Below are 15,775 nucleotides of genomic sequence, written 5' to 3' on the forward strand. Positions count from 1 at the left end.
TGGTTTTTATTTAATACGGAGATAACTGCCAAAAATCCTTACAAAACATACAAAAAAATTATTGACGTGTCTAAAACTATACAGTCAATTTATCAAAGTGTTGGGGGTGGTAACGCACTAATCGTCATCAGACATGAACAGGTTAATTGCTTATTTTAATTACAAATTTATAAATTCTACAGACAGATATAGCAACAAAGAATCAACTACTGCATGTTTCATCAATTTTTTTAATATTTCACATTCTTTTAAAGTTATTAAATATTGATGAGAATCACTCATATTTCACAACTGTGAATTTCTAAAATAAAATAAATGCACAGTTAATTATTTCTATACGACAGTTTCAATAAAAGAATGTTACTGAAACAATTGCTTTATCTGTTCTGTATCAAAGTCAATTTTTCTAAAATGTCAGAGGCCAATTCAAGCATGACGATTGACTTTAATTTCCACTTTGACTTAAACCATGCAGAGTTGTGTGCCTGATTGACTTTAAAACCTCGGAGGTAGAAGAAGCCTGTCACAGACACAAGTATTCAATCCACAGAAATATACATATGCAACCAATTACAAGCCCTGCAAACTCATTTTAAGACATACCATTCATTAATATCAATGGAAAAAAATTCTGGGGCATTCTTTGCCAAATAACAGAAAAATATGCCAAACTGGTGAGTATTTTCATGTAAATATTTTTTTCCTTGTCTGAGTGTTGAATTAACTTCGTTAAATTTTGAAACCATATTAACCGCCTAAATTTGTTGTAGTAGTTCACATCAGTAATGAACAAATTATAACAAACTGATCTTGTCCGTAACTGTGACATGCTGTGAAACAAGACTTCATTATCGAGATTGAATTTCATTTATGTAACAGTTTATTCCCCCCTCTTACTGATCATTTACCACAACAGCCAAATAATTCTCTCAAATACAACAGCAATCTAACTCCCTCCTGTAAATTAACTTCACGCAATTCTAAATCTTAAATAAGTGAGACATTCTCATTTATCATGGCCCTCACTTTAAAGACCAAAATCTAGTGACCAGCTTTCATACAGGTTAGCTAATGACTGAACTCAAACACACAGATGACCCGGAACAAGCAATACACCTGACAGACTTGCCAGGTAGACCTGGTTTGGTCATTACAAATAGAAATGTCCAAGTATACATGAGAGGGAGGCCAGCACTGTGCCATCTGATGCTCACTCAATCATGCCAACCACTTGCCAGGGCTGGTCTTTCCGACATTAATGATGGCCGAGGGCTGTCCCCCGGACCTCCAGACAAATCTGTAGACTGACCTTACACGACCCCGACAGACAGACTACACAGAGGTCAGCTGACCCCTGTCACAGGGAGGGTAGGGAACGCAGGGTCTCAACAAGGCATGATAAACTTCACACACGCTGAAGGATGACACCACGCTTGACAATTATAATTCACTCCTAGTGGTTACAAATCACTCAAAACATGTACATTGAGGTTAACATGTAACAATGTGAACCCAAACTCGAGCTCATTTTTCTACCAACAGGAAATAAAAATCATCTGCAACTCAAAGATTTCTTATATACTTATATTAAATATATCTGCATATTTTGAGATTATTCAATTGAGTGTCTTTGGACTATACAATGATGAAATCTACCTAGCCCATTTCACTTGTATCTCACATGATCTGAATAAATGGATAAAGTGTGCTGCTTTCATTAATCAGTTTCCCTGATAGACATCCTGTCAACGATTTTGACACATATTTTCCAGCAGATTGAATTTATTGGAACACTTCAATGAGCAGCAATTTAACTTCCTCTTCACCTGATGAGCCCCACATTCTGGGCCCCCGATGAGCCCTTCCCTCCCCCTGACCCCCTCTGTACCTATTCCCCCTTACTGACCTGCCGATTCTCCCACTGCCCTTACACTTGGCTGGCTCGCTGGCTAGGAATCACAGGCATATCTGACATACTTACTTCTTCTACAAATCCTGCCTCTCTCTCTTGTACTCAAACCAGGTTTTTGAATTCTCAGTATATCGGGTTACCCTATTCGCCCCATCTGTATCCCTGATTTGTTTCTCTCCACATCTTGCCTATTTGGTCATGCTCAACATTTTAAATCATCAAGTAAATATTCTTTTATTTTATTAATTTATTTAAAAAAAAAAAGAATATAATACTCTAATAATCCACAGACAAGAATAACTGATCAAAACGATTTTCAATTAAAGTACACAAGAATTATTTCTATAACCTGTTTTAAGAGAGGGAGAAAGCAAATGATAGGACACATTAAAGATGATTTTCATAATTAGAAATCTGAATTGGCAATACATCATGGCTGAGTGGTACAGTGATCAGATATGGAGAAAGCCATTCAGAGCACTAGGTACCTTTGTAAATAGACATTTGACAATGGCCCAGTAACACGACCTTAGATGCCAAGGTCATTTTCCCTCTTCACTGCTTGTAATCTTTCTTTAATCAATTTGATGCAATGCCTGTGGGTTACCATCCTGCCCAGTTAGCTGGCTAACACATTCATTGTGGCCCATTATCTACCCGACACTATACTGGATGCATTACTCAGCTTCCATCTGCATTCTCCTGGGCCTGGGGGACATCGTTACAAGGACAGAAGCTGTGATTTATGGCTGACAGAACCTGTAGCCAAGCTTACTGACGATAGGGACATATCCAGCAATTCCTTGGGTTGTTTGGATATCATTTTTTGGGGTCATAGACATACCTGAAGACAGTTCTCCAGTCTGCAAGCACAATACAAGGTTATGGACCATCATCTATGAGTAATTTTTTAGGCTATTGTCATGGATACTGGGTCATAAAACAAAGAGATTCTTTTTTCATCTTTATTTGATTTTTTTTCAAGAAGAATAATTGCATGGGCAGGGGTTAAATCAGCGTTAATTAACTTATTGATTTTGGATTGTTTGTTTCTTGTGTGTTTTTGGCTTTTAAAAAATTCAAATTTATTCTGAAAACTTAATTTCTAACATTGTGATAAATATAAATTGTCCTTAAGAATTTTCTTTCCAAATTCATTGGTGGAGAACAAAGACACTCAAAAATACAAAGTGCCACAAGATATCAAAAGATTTTTCTTTTTTAATATCACAATCCATTTGTTCAAAACTAATGCTTACATTAACAGTGATGATTTTTTACACAATTAGTCTTGCACACTGTAATGTGTATTCATTTCTAATAAGAACCAAATTTATAACAATCATTAAGGAGGCTGGATGGTCAACAAACCCATCACACCTACCTCCATTTTTTTAGGATATAATTTGTTCATATATAAACTATTATTAAAGAAAATTCAATAAAATTTAGCTTATAATTTTGAGTATTTTCTTGTTTATACTCAACTCTCCATTTCAAGGAGATCAATTTCATCTAAAAATGGCCACAGCCATTGGTCTCTCTTAAAAGGTGATTATATCAAATTACATTAATGATTAAGATTCAACTTAACTAATGTCTACTTAAATTCGACAGCATCTGTTGTTTTTATATGCAAATGTTATACTTCATTTCCAGCATATCAAAATACAGAAATGGTTAAATTGGTTATATTTTTCTAAAATTACTGAATTAAAACTCTATCGTCATTGGTCAAATTCATGATTGTATTATGAGAACTGTAAATTCCTTATGTTATGCAAGTACTTAATTCCGCGCTCCCACTGTTTTGTATCAAACACAGAGAATATAAAATTGTGAATGCGGAACATATATCAATATTTCTTACAGTTCCCAACTCTCAGAAAATAATGGCGAGGTTTTAAAATCTGCGAGGCCTGCTTTTCGTGATTTTATGCATATATATAAATTCTTCACGTTTAAATAGGAATTTACAGTTTAAGAGAGAAAATACAAAAAATTCCTCTAGAAAATGAGTAATTTTATTTTCCTTATTACTTGAATTATTTTGTGCATTTTTTTTTTTTGGGGGGGGGGGGGGGGGGTTTGTAAGATTTTGTTGATGTGTGATTTGAAATAGTTTAATAAGAATTTGATTTGATTTTTTTGCTTTCAAAACATGTAACTATGAAAAGTTTCATTAGGGGTTCTATAAAGTTGATATACATTATTGACAAAATAAACAAAACTTAATCATTGATGAATATTTCTGATTTTCCAGCAAATCAAAATAAGATCGTGATAACTTAACAATAATCAAAAATAAATTTGTACTATTTCAAAATAAGCCATTAATCAGCCAATCAGAAAAAAAAAAAAATCCAAGGAAAACTAAATGTTTACAGTCATATAGGAATCGTGATTAGAATAAAACTGAGAAATATTAAATACTTTTAAAATATATTTAGATAAAAAGTTACCTTGCATGTTTATAGGTCAATGAGAGGTGTTAATTATGAAATAATTCCTTTTCCAATATTAAAAGGTTATTTCGACACCAAAATAAAAAGTTTAATTGTTGTTTTTTACCAGGGAGAGTTAAGGGAGAGTTCCTCATTAATTTAAGGAGTAATGTTATTTAGATCAGTCGAGGTATTTGCCTCAATGGAAGTGCATCTTTTCTTTACAATAAATTAATATTCCTTATTCAACATTTCATAATGATTTTCTTACAACATGATGAACTTTTTCTAACATCTGACATGCATTTAATCTAGTCTTATGATACACACGAGAAAAAGACATTAAATGTCTTTGTTAAAAAGAAGCCCACAATGTCTGACAATAGTTTGAATGCTTTTTCTAATAAATTGTTAATGATATTTATTTCACAAAAATAAAAATAAGATAACTTCAAGTTAAGGGTAAAGATTTATTTTTCTCTTTTTTAATACCAGAAACTCCATTTCAATTAATAGAGGTAACAGGCAAGTTTATCCAGTCCCTTTATTGCTTTGATTTTCCTTTTCATTTATTACAAGCAGCAAATTAAATTTCATTGACAATATGCCTTTTTTTAAAAGTCATGGTGATTTTGTAAAAGATACGGTAAAAAAAAATTGAAACTGAGTGACTCTGTAAATTCTTAAGGTTTTTTTTTTTCCTACTATCATCATCTATAGAAACACATTCATAAATTAATGTAGCTAATTACTTTAAAAAAAGACTTGGAGGAAGAATAAACGAGTATTAATTCCTTGAGAGGCTTACAATCTCTGAGAAATTAAATCATCAATGCTAGCAGAGTATATAAAGACGTTTCATGCATCAAAGTTTTGAATATTTCATATTTCTTTATGCAGAGAAATACCCGCTTCACGCAATGGCTATACGATCAATCAACCAGCACATTTAAAACTCCATCAACTTTACATTACAATGATGCAGAATTCCAGTACAATTGTAAAAGAGATCCTATTACTCAAATTAATGACAGAAATATTTTATTTACTCAATTCTTTGATCAATCATTGAAAACATTTCACAACAAAATGAAAAAATAGAAAAAAAACCCCAGACAAATCATGACCCAAGTGTGCTGAATGAGACTTTCTTGGCGGAAATTTGAAATGGTACCCAACAAAAATATTCTCAACCTAGAATCCGGTAGGAAGACATTTGGAACCAATTAAACATCTTTTTTGCCCTCATGTTCTTCATTTTCTACTGTGGTGCTGGCCAGTTGAACTACTGCTTGTTCCCATCCAATGCATGTCATGAACTTTAGCTCCTATATTTATATTCACTATCAAGCAGTTGGTTTTGATCTTTGTTCATAAAATTCATATCTTTTTTTTTCAATTAATATTAAGAATGTGGAGTTCTCATAAAAAGTTTGGAAAATTTTTAATAAATTTGCCATTCTTTTTAAAAAATATTACAATATGCATTATTATTTTGTATATAGACTATTTTCTAGGCATTCGGCTAACTTTGAAAGTTAAATCTTAATTTTTTTTTAACTTTCTCCACAGTGAATAAGTTCTATGTGTGTCATACCAGATACAAGCTGCAAAGTCTCATGTAATTTAAAGAAGAAAAAATCAAAATCCAGGAAAAACAGAAAATTTTAAAAAAAGATTAGAGCAGCTGCTGATTTCATCAAATAATATCTCGTCAAATGCAAGAAGTTAAATGCATCTTTATTTACAAACACAAGTCGTGTTTAACCGAGCTTGCCAGTTAGTTTATTTCCCAACTGCAACAGACTCAGATTAGGTGTCAAGACATTTTCCACTTTTTAGCATACATTTGATATGTCAGGGGAAATTTGGAGGAAAAAATTCCTCTGCTTAATCTTTCAACAATATTCAGTGAAAAAAAAAAAAAAAGTTGAAGAAACTTTGAGTTGTATTACCCTAAAATCATTTATAATTAATAAGTTTACCTGTGTTTCTTAAGATTTTAACTTTTTATAAAAAATATGACTTATATATTTAATATATTTATGCATTTGGTAGACTTTAAATATTTAGAGGAACATTTAGTTATCTAATATTTTGTTGCTTTTTTATGCTTGTAAAAAAAATGATTGAAAAAAAGAGACATGCTTGCTTACCTCAGCCATCGCGATTGGGGAGCAGTCCACGATCCAAATGTATCATTATACATGCTGATGATGCAGATCCAAACTTCAAGCGTGGTAACAAGTTTTTTTTTAAAATGCTATACCCTATGAGCTTTGTCCTTAAAAATAAATAAAAAAGAATCCACGCGTAACTGAGGTCTCACTCAAACATAATACTGGCAATTGTATACGTAATGATAACTACAGTCAATTCTTATATACATCTACATGACTGTCTATTTATAGTTCAAAGGTTCATCGTAGAGAGTAGAGCTGCCGAAATAATGTGCTACTGTCTGATGTATGAAAACAGAGCATCCATGTATACATAGGTAATATATCCCAAAGTACAGGGTGTGTGGAAATTTGTGACCCAATCAGAAGAGCTGTATATACAGGCTGTGCCTTCTGACTACCTGTCAATTATCAGATATGTTATGCGATACCTGTGAAACTTAAGATCACTAATTTAGTTAGCAAACTCTCACCTCTGGATACAAGCCCAAGATCTGTGATACCTGTCATAACGAGAGACCAGTGTCTCAGGTAACAAGCCACAGCAGCCTGAAATCGTGGCCCGGAATATTTGTTCCACCAACTCTCCGACAGACCATCATCACTGGAGCCTTAAGAAAAACGCATCAAAGATTTAATTGTCTGTAGAAAGGGAAATATTATGTCATGATTGAATGTAAATGGGAGAGGTAGAATGTTGCTATTTAAAAATCAAACACCACCAAAACTGATGTGAGAGACAATTATTTTATCACACCTGGAGGATGTGTTAATTCATTTGGATTTCTTTTTCTTTTCTTAATATTTCTTAACATAAGAAGGTTACAAAAAAATCCCACAGATTATTGTGTTTTTCTGAAATTGAAGGAAATTGAACTAAATAATTTTTTTGTTTATTTCATACATCATGATACATCATTTTTAGATCACTAAGTAGCTGGGCTGACCAGTCGTTACATCAGGATATTGGACCAATACAATGCATTCAATATTCAAAAAATCAAAATTGAATAAAATCAAGTCCATTATCTATGAAAAACATCATAATTATTACAAGCTATCAGAAGAAAATGTTTGAACAAAGAAAAGAGGCTCATGGGCCATATTGCTCACCCGAACAACAATAATCAAAACTAGACAACACTGAGATGGTGATCATCTCAAAAGGCCCTGCTTGAATAATGGATAATAGGATGAAAAGAATTCTAAAGAAATTTGCTTTGACCTTGACCTATAACTTAGAAATTTTTCAGCTGGTATTGAATTTCTAATGAAATCTCATAATCCCTTACATACAGGCATTTTTCTTCAATCCGAGCAAGATTAAGCAAATGGGAAATTATCTACAGTCTAAAACTAATTATAAAGAGATCTGCTATGATTTTCATATTTACTTGGTTCAAGGTCACTGCAAGCTATTATCCAAAAAGATCTGTTAAAGTAAAGTATTAGACAAATAGGGCTAACTGGGGAGTGTATCTATATATATATTGAGCTCCACATCATTTCAGGGGGAACAGGGCATTGCAGTTTAAAATTATTTGTCAATGATTTTTTTTCCTTTTTTAAACACATTAATATCAGGATGTCCCCTACAGCATATATCATTTTCATAACTATTTTCTTCTCAATTTCAATTTTCTGCAATAATTATTTTATTTGATGGAATTAATTTGCAAATTATATTCATTAATTTCAAAAATGAAAGTAAATTTCATAATCATTTTCATCATTGGCTTTTTTACATAGCAATATCATATTTTATCAAAATATTGCTAAAATCAGCACTTCAAATTTTGGAGTTTTTCTTCTAAATTTGAACAAAATTTGATTCCATATCAAAAAATCTCAATGAATACTTTTAAAAAATAAGATTTATCAACCTAAGCATCTGGGCTGCGTTTTACAAAAGAACTTACGACTTACGACCAAATTAATAAATGCCTATAATCACCAACTAATCAATGATTAATTCTTATGCCTGGAAAATATAATTATGGAAATTGAAATATTTATAAACAAGTGGTTTTATGTCAATTTTGTTTTCTAAAGATCATTTTACGAGACTGTAAATATTTAAGACTTGATCGTAAGTTCTTTTGTAAAATGCAGTCCTGCTTTACAACTTTCATGGCCACTTTCTTGCCATTCAAGGGAGATACTACAATAGGAAACACGCCATCCCTTATTCTGGAATTATGACTTTTTTTGACAATTATATCTGTTTTGAACCATCAAAAAAGTAATATTAATGAATTCAATATTTATTTGTTTTATACGATATAAGATGGTTTGGGGCAGTTTACACTTTATAAACCACGAAAACCATTGGGATTGGTACTTTTTGATAGATTGTGAAATTTTAACACCGTGGAATTAAAACGACTTACAGCATTAGTGAACAAAATGTACATAGGTCTATATTTGATATGCAAAAATATTGCGACTTTATTTAAAGAGATATCAAAGTCATAATACAGTTGTACCAGCCTCGATGTCGGGGGCATATTATGATATGAGACAAAATAAAGCGGTACCCCTTTATGTCAAATTTATTTTCAAAACAAATTTGAACATCATTTTCTCACTGAAATATGGCTTAGGGTGGTATGAGACACCTCCATGTTGTGACGTACCATAAAGTCGCATGTATAACACGCACTTTTTTTCAGTAAAAATTTGGTCAAAAGTGGGGGGTGCATGTTGTACATAGGACCAAAATTTTACCCCATTTTTTCAAGCCATGATTCTTGATACCACGGGAGTAGTGACTGCCAATATAGCGTGTTATGCAAATTGAATGAGTGTGTACTGCCGATATAGTGTGGTATGCAAGTTGTATGAGTGTATACTATATTTACTGCGTCAGAAATACCTTATTCTTAGTTTTATTTCAATGTATTGAAATATTTATCCTTTCTCAACAATATTCCTTGCAACAAGTTTTAAAATCGCCAGTGTATTCGCCATTATGTAAGCAGCCACCTGTTGACTCGGTGCGTGGTCAATGTTTGTTTAACGATTTCCGGTGTCAGAAGCATGCACCTGTCTCGTGTCGGACTTCACAGGATGTTTTCAAGTCCATGAAGATTAGCAATAATTATGATTTTATTTAATTTGATTACTTTATTTCCAGTTATGCAGTTAAACATTATTGTTTTACATAGACACTGCTAAAAATACATCGATCATTTGTACGACTTGATAATGACGATATACGACATACATACATTTCTTCACAATGTTTATTTCACAACAATCAACAGTTTAACTATAATTAATCAATTAAATCATTTCTTTTGATGTTGGTTTGGTTTATATCTGCAAACATTATTACTTTTAAGCACAAAGCTCGGTTGCCGTTCCTCTCTACATATGATGATTGATCTTCAACTTCTCCGCTGTTGTGTAACTGTAAGAAACTCTTACTGTACGAAGTGTCAGATGATAGGCCCCCTTTTGATACCACTTTTGTAAATCATACCGTTTTTTATAGTAAGAACTTTGACTCTAATATCGCTTGGGCCATGTTCCAACCACGAAATTACAGTAATTGCACTTGGGTTATAAAATTATCATTAAACATCGATAGTTATTTGGAAAAATGGCGGCCGTCGATTTTCATCGTCTGAGCTGTGTTCCGATCACAAAATTACAGAAATTGCGTATGGATTTTAATATTGTCATGAAACATCGATAGTTTGGGGGTAAATGGCGGCCGTTGATTTCACCATTTTTTGGGTGCGTGTTATACATAGGACCTGCTGTTTTTCCGCCATTTTTTGGTCAACTTTGGGGGGTGCGTATTATACACGATACTTTATGGTACTATTCATCAAAATAAACAATAAAATCAAGTGTTAATTTATATTTTCTTTTCCAAAGATGTCACCTAACAGCATAGCGCAGTGGGTTAGAGGGTTCACGGTTCACTACAAATCTGTAAATGATGAGTTAAAATCTTGCTGGGGATTTTAAAATTTTTAACATATATACTGTAAATTCCTCATATTACACGAGTTATTAATTCTGCGATCCTGCTGGTTTGTATCAAATCGTGAGAATATAAAATTGCAAATGTGGAACTTTCTCTTTATTTCTTACGGTTCTCAACGGCGAGATTTTAAAAATCCGCAAATAGTGCTTCTCGCGATTTTACAAGGAAATTAATTCCTCGCGTTTAATTAGGAAATTTCAGTATATAGATATATACACACACACACACACACACACACACACAATATATATATATACAAGTCATTCTAATAATAATAAATATATATGTATAGGTCATTCTAATAATAATATATTAGACCTACATTTGACATGTTATGTCCTGGATGTTAATATAAATTAATAACAAGTGAAAAGCTGTCAATGTGACAGCAAACCGGGTTTTCTTTTATGTAAACTGTATCCATAATCCATGTCAATCCTTATCCAGTGAAATGGAGTACCCTACATGTATATGCAACATTTTGCCAAAAAATGACTAAGTTCAAAAGCTAGTATTTTTTTCATAAATTATCGGAAATCAAAATCCTAGCAATATGCACACCTCTGATATATGTACAATTGATCTGCAAAAGAACAACTTCCTATCTTGAGAACTGTAGGAGGAGTTATCCGTACAATGAGGGTACCCTATATGCAATATTTGCCAAAAAATGACTAAGTTCAAAAGCTGGTATTTTTTCGATATATTATCGGAAATCAAAACCCTAGCAATATGCACACCTCTGATATATGTACAATTAATCTGCAAAAGAACAACTTCCTATCTTGAGAACTGTAGGAGGAGTTATCCGTACAATGAGGGTACCCTATATGCAACATTTTGCCAAAAAATGACTAAGTTCAAAAGCTAGTATTTTTTTCATAAATTATCGAAAATCAAAATCCTAGCAATATGCACACCTCTGATATATGTACAATTGATCTGCAAAAGAACAACTTCCTATCTTGAGAACTGTAGGAGGAGTTATCCGTACAATGAGGGTACCCTATATGCAATATTTTGCCAAAAAATGATTAAGTTCAAAAGCTGGTATTTTTTCGATAAATTATCGGAAATCAAAATCCTAGCAATATGCACACCTCTGATATATGTACAATTGATCTGCAAAAGAACAACTTCCTATCTTGAGAACTGTAGGAGGAGTTATCCGTACAATGAGGGTACCCTATATGCAATATTTTGCCAAAAAATGACTAAGTTCAAAAGCTGGTATTTTTTCGATAAATTATCGGAAATCAAAATCCTAGCAATATGCACACCTCTGATATATGTACAATTGATCTGCAAAAGAACAACTTCCTTTCTTGAGAACTGTAGGAGGAGTTATCCGTACAATGAGGGTACCCTATATGCAATATTTTGCCAAAAAATGACTAAGTTCAAAAGCTGGTATTTTTTCGATAAATTATCGGAAATCAAAATCCTAGCAATATGCACACCTCTGATATATGTACAATTGATCTGCAAAAGAACAACTTCCTTTCTTGAGAACTGTAGGAGGAGTTATCCGTACAATGAGGGTACCCTTTTGGCAGCCGCCCGCCCGCCATTTTCACCATTTTAATAACCGGATTTTTCCGTTGGAAAACCCGGTTAATAAAATTGAGCAAATACCATTAGCTACACACCTTTTCTTGTTGATCTGAATGGGATTTGCAGACATTGTTTTTAGCACTTTCAGTTCAAAACATGCCGATTGACGACCATTGATTAATCACATTGATAATAAAGTTGGTTAAACTGTGAAGTTTTACAAGAAATACGTGCTTTATTCATAAAATATTCTTAAAAATAATATACCACGCAACAAGTCAACAAGTGCCTAATAATGTTACAACAAATACACTAGCCAGAAATTTTTTGATGCATGGAACAGTGGATAGATATTCTAATACATGGAAATAAAATTAGAATAAAGTATTTTAAAAAGTAAGTTAAGTGTATACTTGTACAACTCACATAAAATGTAATATTGGCTTTCTTGTACCCCTGGGGTATCGAGAAACATGCTATGACAATATATGAATTTTGTTCATATTTATAATACACATCTCCCACCTTGGATCAAAGAAAGCTTACATCTATATGGCCCTGTGATATCTCGCAATTTTAAGCATAATGAAATGAAATAAAACTGTTGTAATGTTCTAGTATAGTATTGATACTATTCCAGCATGCCAAGATTTACCGGCCAAAATGTCTGCTTTTTTCCTCTCTAACTCATTTTACAACTGTTGAATGAATGTTTTAGTATGCACTAGTACATCAGGGAATTTTGACAAGAAATATTGTAAATTTCTTATTTTACGCAAGTACCTAATTCCGCGACTAAACCGTTTTGCATCAAATCACAAGAGTATGAAATCGCAAACACCAAATTTTTATCATAGTTCTATTTAGTTTACATCTGTCCGTAAAATAAAAGCGAGATTTTGCAATCCGCAAGATGAACTTCTCGCGATTTTAGGCTAATATAAATTTCTCGGATTAATTAAGAATCTTCAGTATTCTTCAATCACATTCAGTTAACATCTAAATCCATACTCTCTTATTTTTGTTGTCATAATAAGCTTTTATTCAGTATGTAAGTGTGGTAGAGTCAGGTATATGGCATTCCTACTAGCTCTGGCTGTTGGGTTAACCCTTTAGCTCGATTGGTAGAGTACTGGACTGGCGTGCCAGAGGACCTGGGTTCAAATACCAGCAGAGGCAATTAGTGTCTCTATTACATAAGGTTTTTTTTAAATTGATGACGCCATTGTAAATAATGTCATGTGTTGGTTATTGATTATCAAAAAGTGGTAGCTTGAATTCGCTAATTGAAAATTTCTATATTTTTAAGGATTGATATGTCATAATGTATTACATATTTTATAGGATTGAAGAATTTTTTGATGTCATAATGAACAATTCCCTTACTTTTTTTGTCTATAGTAACGAAATTCTTGACAGCCATAACTCTGTTGTGAGTGATTATAAAATATAACTATTACGGACTTCATTGTACGGTCAGTATGTGTTGTTATATGGACCCAAGCAAGTTCAGTTGATATCACTTCCCGAGTCTTTGGTCGATATCAATTGACATGGGTCCACATTCACATATGTACTAAAAGCCTTTGAAAAATTGTCACCAGCTCCACAAAATTAAGAAGTTTTGTTTGTTTATATACATGTAAAATTATGTATTAATTTCTTATCTATCTGGATACTATAGCAGTAAAAACAATAAAAGACCAGTTTAGGCAAATACCATGATTTATTAGATATGGTAATGAAGACAAGCATTAGAATCATGGTAAAGCTCCTAACTACAATGACAATAGACAAACAAAAGTACACAAAACAAGAGGCCCATGGGCCACATCGCTCACCTGAACTACAGTTCCTTGTAACATTCTATTTCATAGCATATGTTATTTCTATTTTAAACTTTGAACCCCTTTCTGGGGCCCCAGTATTGGTCCGGGGTTTATGGTTGGCTTTAACAACTACACTATTTGAGGATCCTTGCATTGTAATCTCACAAACTGTAGCATGTAGTTCTCAAGAAGAACATTTTTAAACATTTTCCTTATATATTTCTATGTTAAACTTTGAACCCCACTTGGGGCCTCAGTATTGGTCTGGGGGTCTTGGGGCCCAAGTATTAGTCTGGGGGTCATGATTTTACCAATCAATTTAGAATCTACAATAGCCAATTATGCTTGCATAGTAATCTCACAAACTGTTGCACTGTAGTTCTTGAGAAGAAGATTTAAACATGTTCCCTATATATTTCTATGTTAATTTTGAACCCCTTCTTGGGCCCCAATATTAGTCTGGGGGGTCACGGCTTCCACAATTTGGAAACTTTACAATTTGAGAATGCTTGCATAGTAATCTCACAAATTGAAGCATTAGTTCTCCTCCATAAGATTTTTAAACATGTTCCCTCCTATCTTTCTATTTGAAACATTGAACCCCTTCTCCTGGAGCCCCAGTATTAGATCACTTCTATAATTTAAAGTTTTTTACTATTTGAGGATCCAAGTAAAGTAATCTCACAAAGTATGACATTGTAGCTCTCGAAAAGATTTTTTAAACATGTTTCCTATATATTTCTATGTTAAACTTTGAACCCCTCTTGATGCCCCAGTATTAGTCCGAGGGTCATGATTTTAACACTTTAGAATCTACAATTGCTAAGGATGTATTGCATAGTGATATCCCAAACTGTTGCATTGTAGTTCTTGAGAAGAAGATTTTTAAACATTTTTCTTATATATGTTAACTTTGAACCCCGCCTGGGGGACCAGTTTTGTCGGGGGTCACAATTTTAACAATTTAGAATTTTCACTATACATACAAGCTTTTGTATAAATATTGAAATTTCTGGTTCAGTGGTTCTTGATATGAAGATTTTTAAACAATTTTCCTACATATTTCTTTGTTTAAGTTGTAGCCCGGACCGCCTGGGGCCCCAGTCTTGGTCCGGGGGTCAGGATTTTTTCAATTTAGAATCTTCACTATATATACAAGCTTTTGAGTAAATGTTGGCATTTCTGGTGCAGTGGTTTTTGAGAGGGAAATTTTTAAACATTTATCCTATGGATTTTCATGTTAAACTTTGAACCCCACCTGGGGCCCCAGTTTTGGTCCAGGGGTTATACGGTAATTTTTACAATTTAGAATTTTCTCTATATATACAAGCTTTTGTGTGAATATTGGCTTTTCTGGTGCAGTGGTTCGTGATATGAAGATTTTAAAACATTTATCCTATGGATTTCTATGTTAAACTTTAAACCCCGCCTGGGCCCTTAGTTTTGGTCCGGGGGTCACGATTTTTGTAATTTAGAATCTTCACTATATATACAAGCTTTTGTGTAAATGTTGGCATTTCTGGTGCAGTGGGTTTTGAGAAGATGATTTTTAAACATTTTTCCTACGTATTTCCATGTTAAATTTTGAACCCCGCCTGGGGCCCCAGTTTTGGTCTTGGGGTCTCAATTTTTACAATTTAGAATCTTCACTACATATACAAGCTTTTGTGTAAATGTTGGCATTTCTGGTGCAGTGGTTCTTGAGAAGAAGATTTTTAAACATTTTTCCAATGTATTTCCATGTTAAATTTTGAACCCCGTCTGGGGCCCCAGTTTTGGTCCGGGGGGTCACGATTTTTACAATTTAGAATCTTCACTATATATACAAGCTTTTGTGTAAATATTGGCATTTCTGGTGC

At 33.1% G+C, this 15,775-nt stretch overlaps 1 protein-coding gene across 2 annotated transcripts in view; it reads right to left on the reverse strand.

Moving 5' to 3' along the window:
* LOC128189753 (zinc finger transcription factor lin-29-like) overlaps window positions 1-15,775 on the reverse strand; it is a 143,031-nt gene that overhangs the window by 74,800 nt on the left and 52,456 nt on the right. Inside the window, exons 4-5 of one of the 2 annotated variants that reach the window (XM_052861491.1) lie at window positions 7,010-7,147; window positions 6,513-6,640 (exon numbers count right to left, since the gene is read on the reverse strand). In XM_052861491.1, coding sequence (XP_052717451.1) covers window positions 6,513-6,565 — 53 coding nt within the window. In that variant the 5' untranslated portion in view covers window positions 6,566-6,640; window positions 7,010-7,147. Of the gene's footprint in view, window positions 1-6,512; window positions 6,641-7,009; window positions 7,158-15,775 lie in introns of those variants that run through there. The other variant, XM_052861493.1, reaches the window with a different exon arrangement.

The sequence above is a fragment of the Crassostrea angulata genome, chromosome 6 (assembly GCF_025612915.1).
Source record: "Crassostrea angulata isolate pt1a10 chromosome 6, ASM2561291v2, whole genome shotgun sequence".
NCBI lineage: Eukaryota > Metazoa > Mollusca > Bivalvia > Ostreida > Ostreidae > Magallana > Magallana angulata.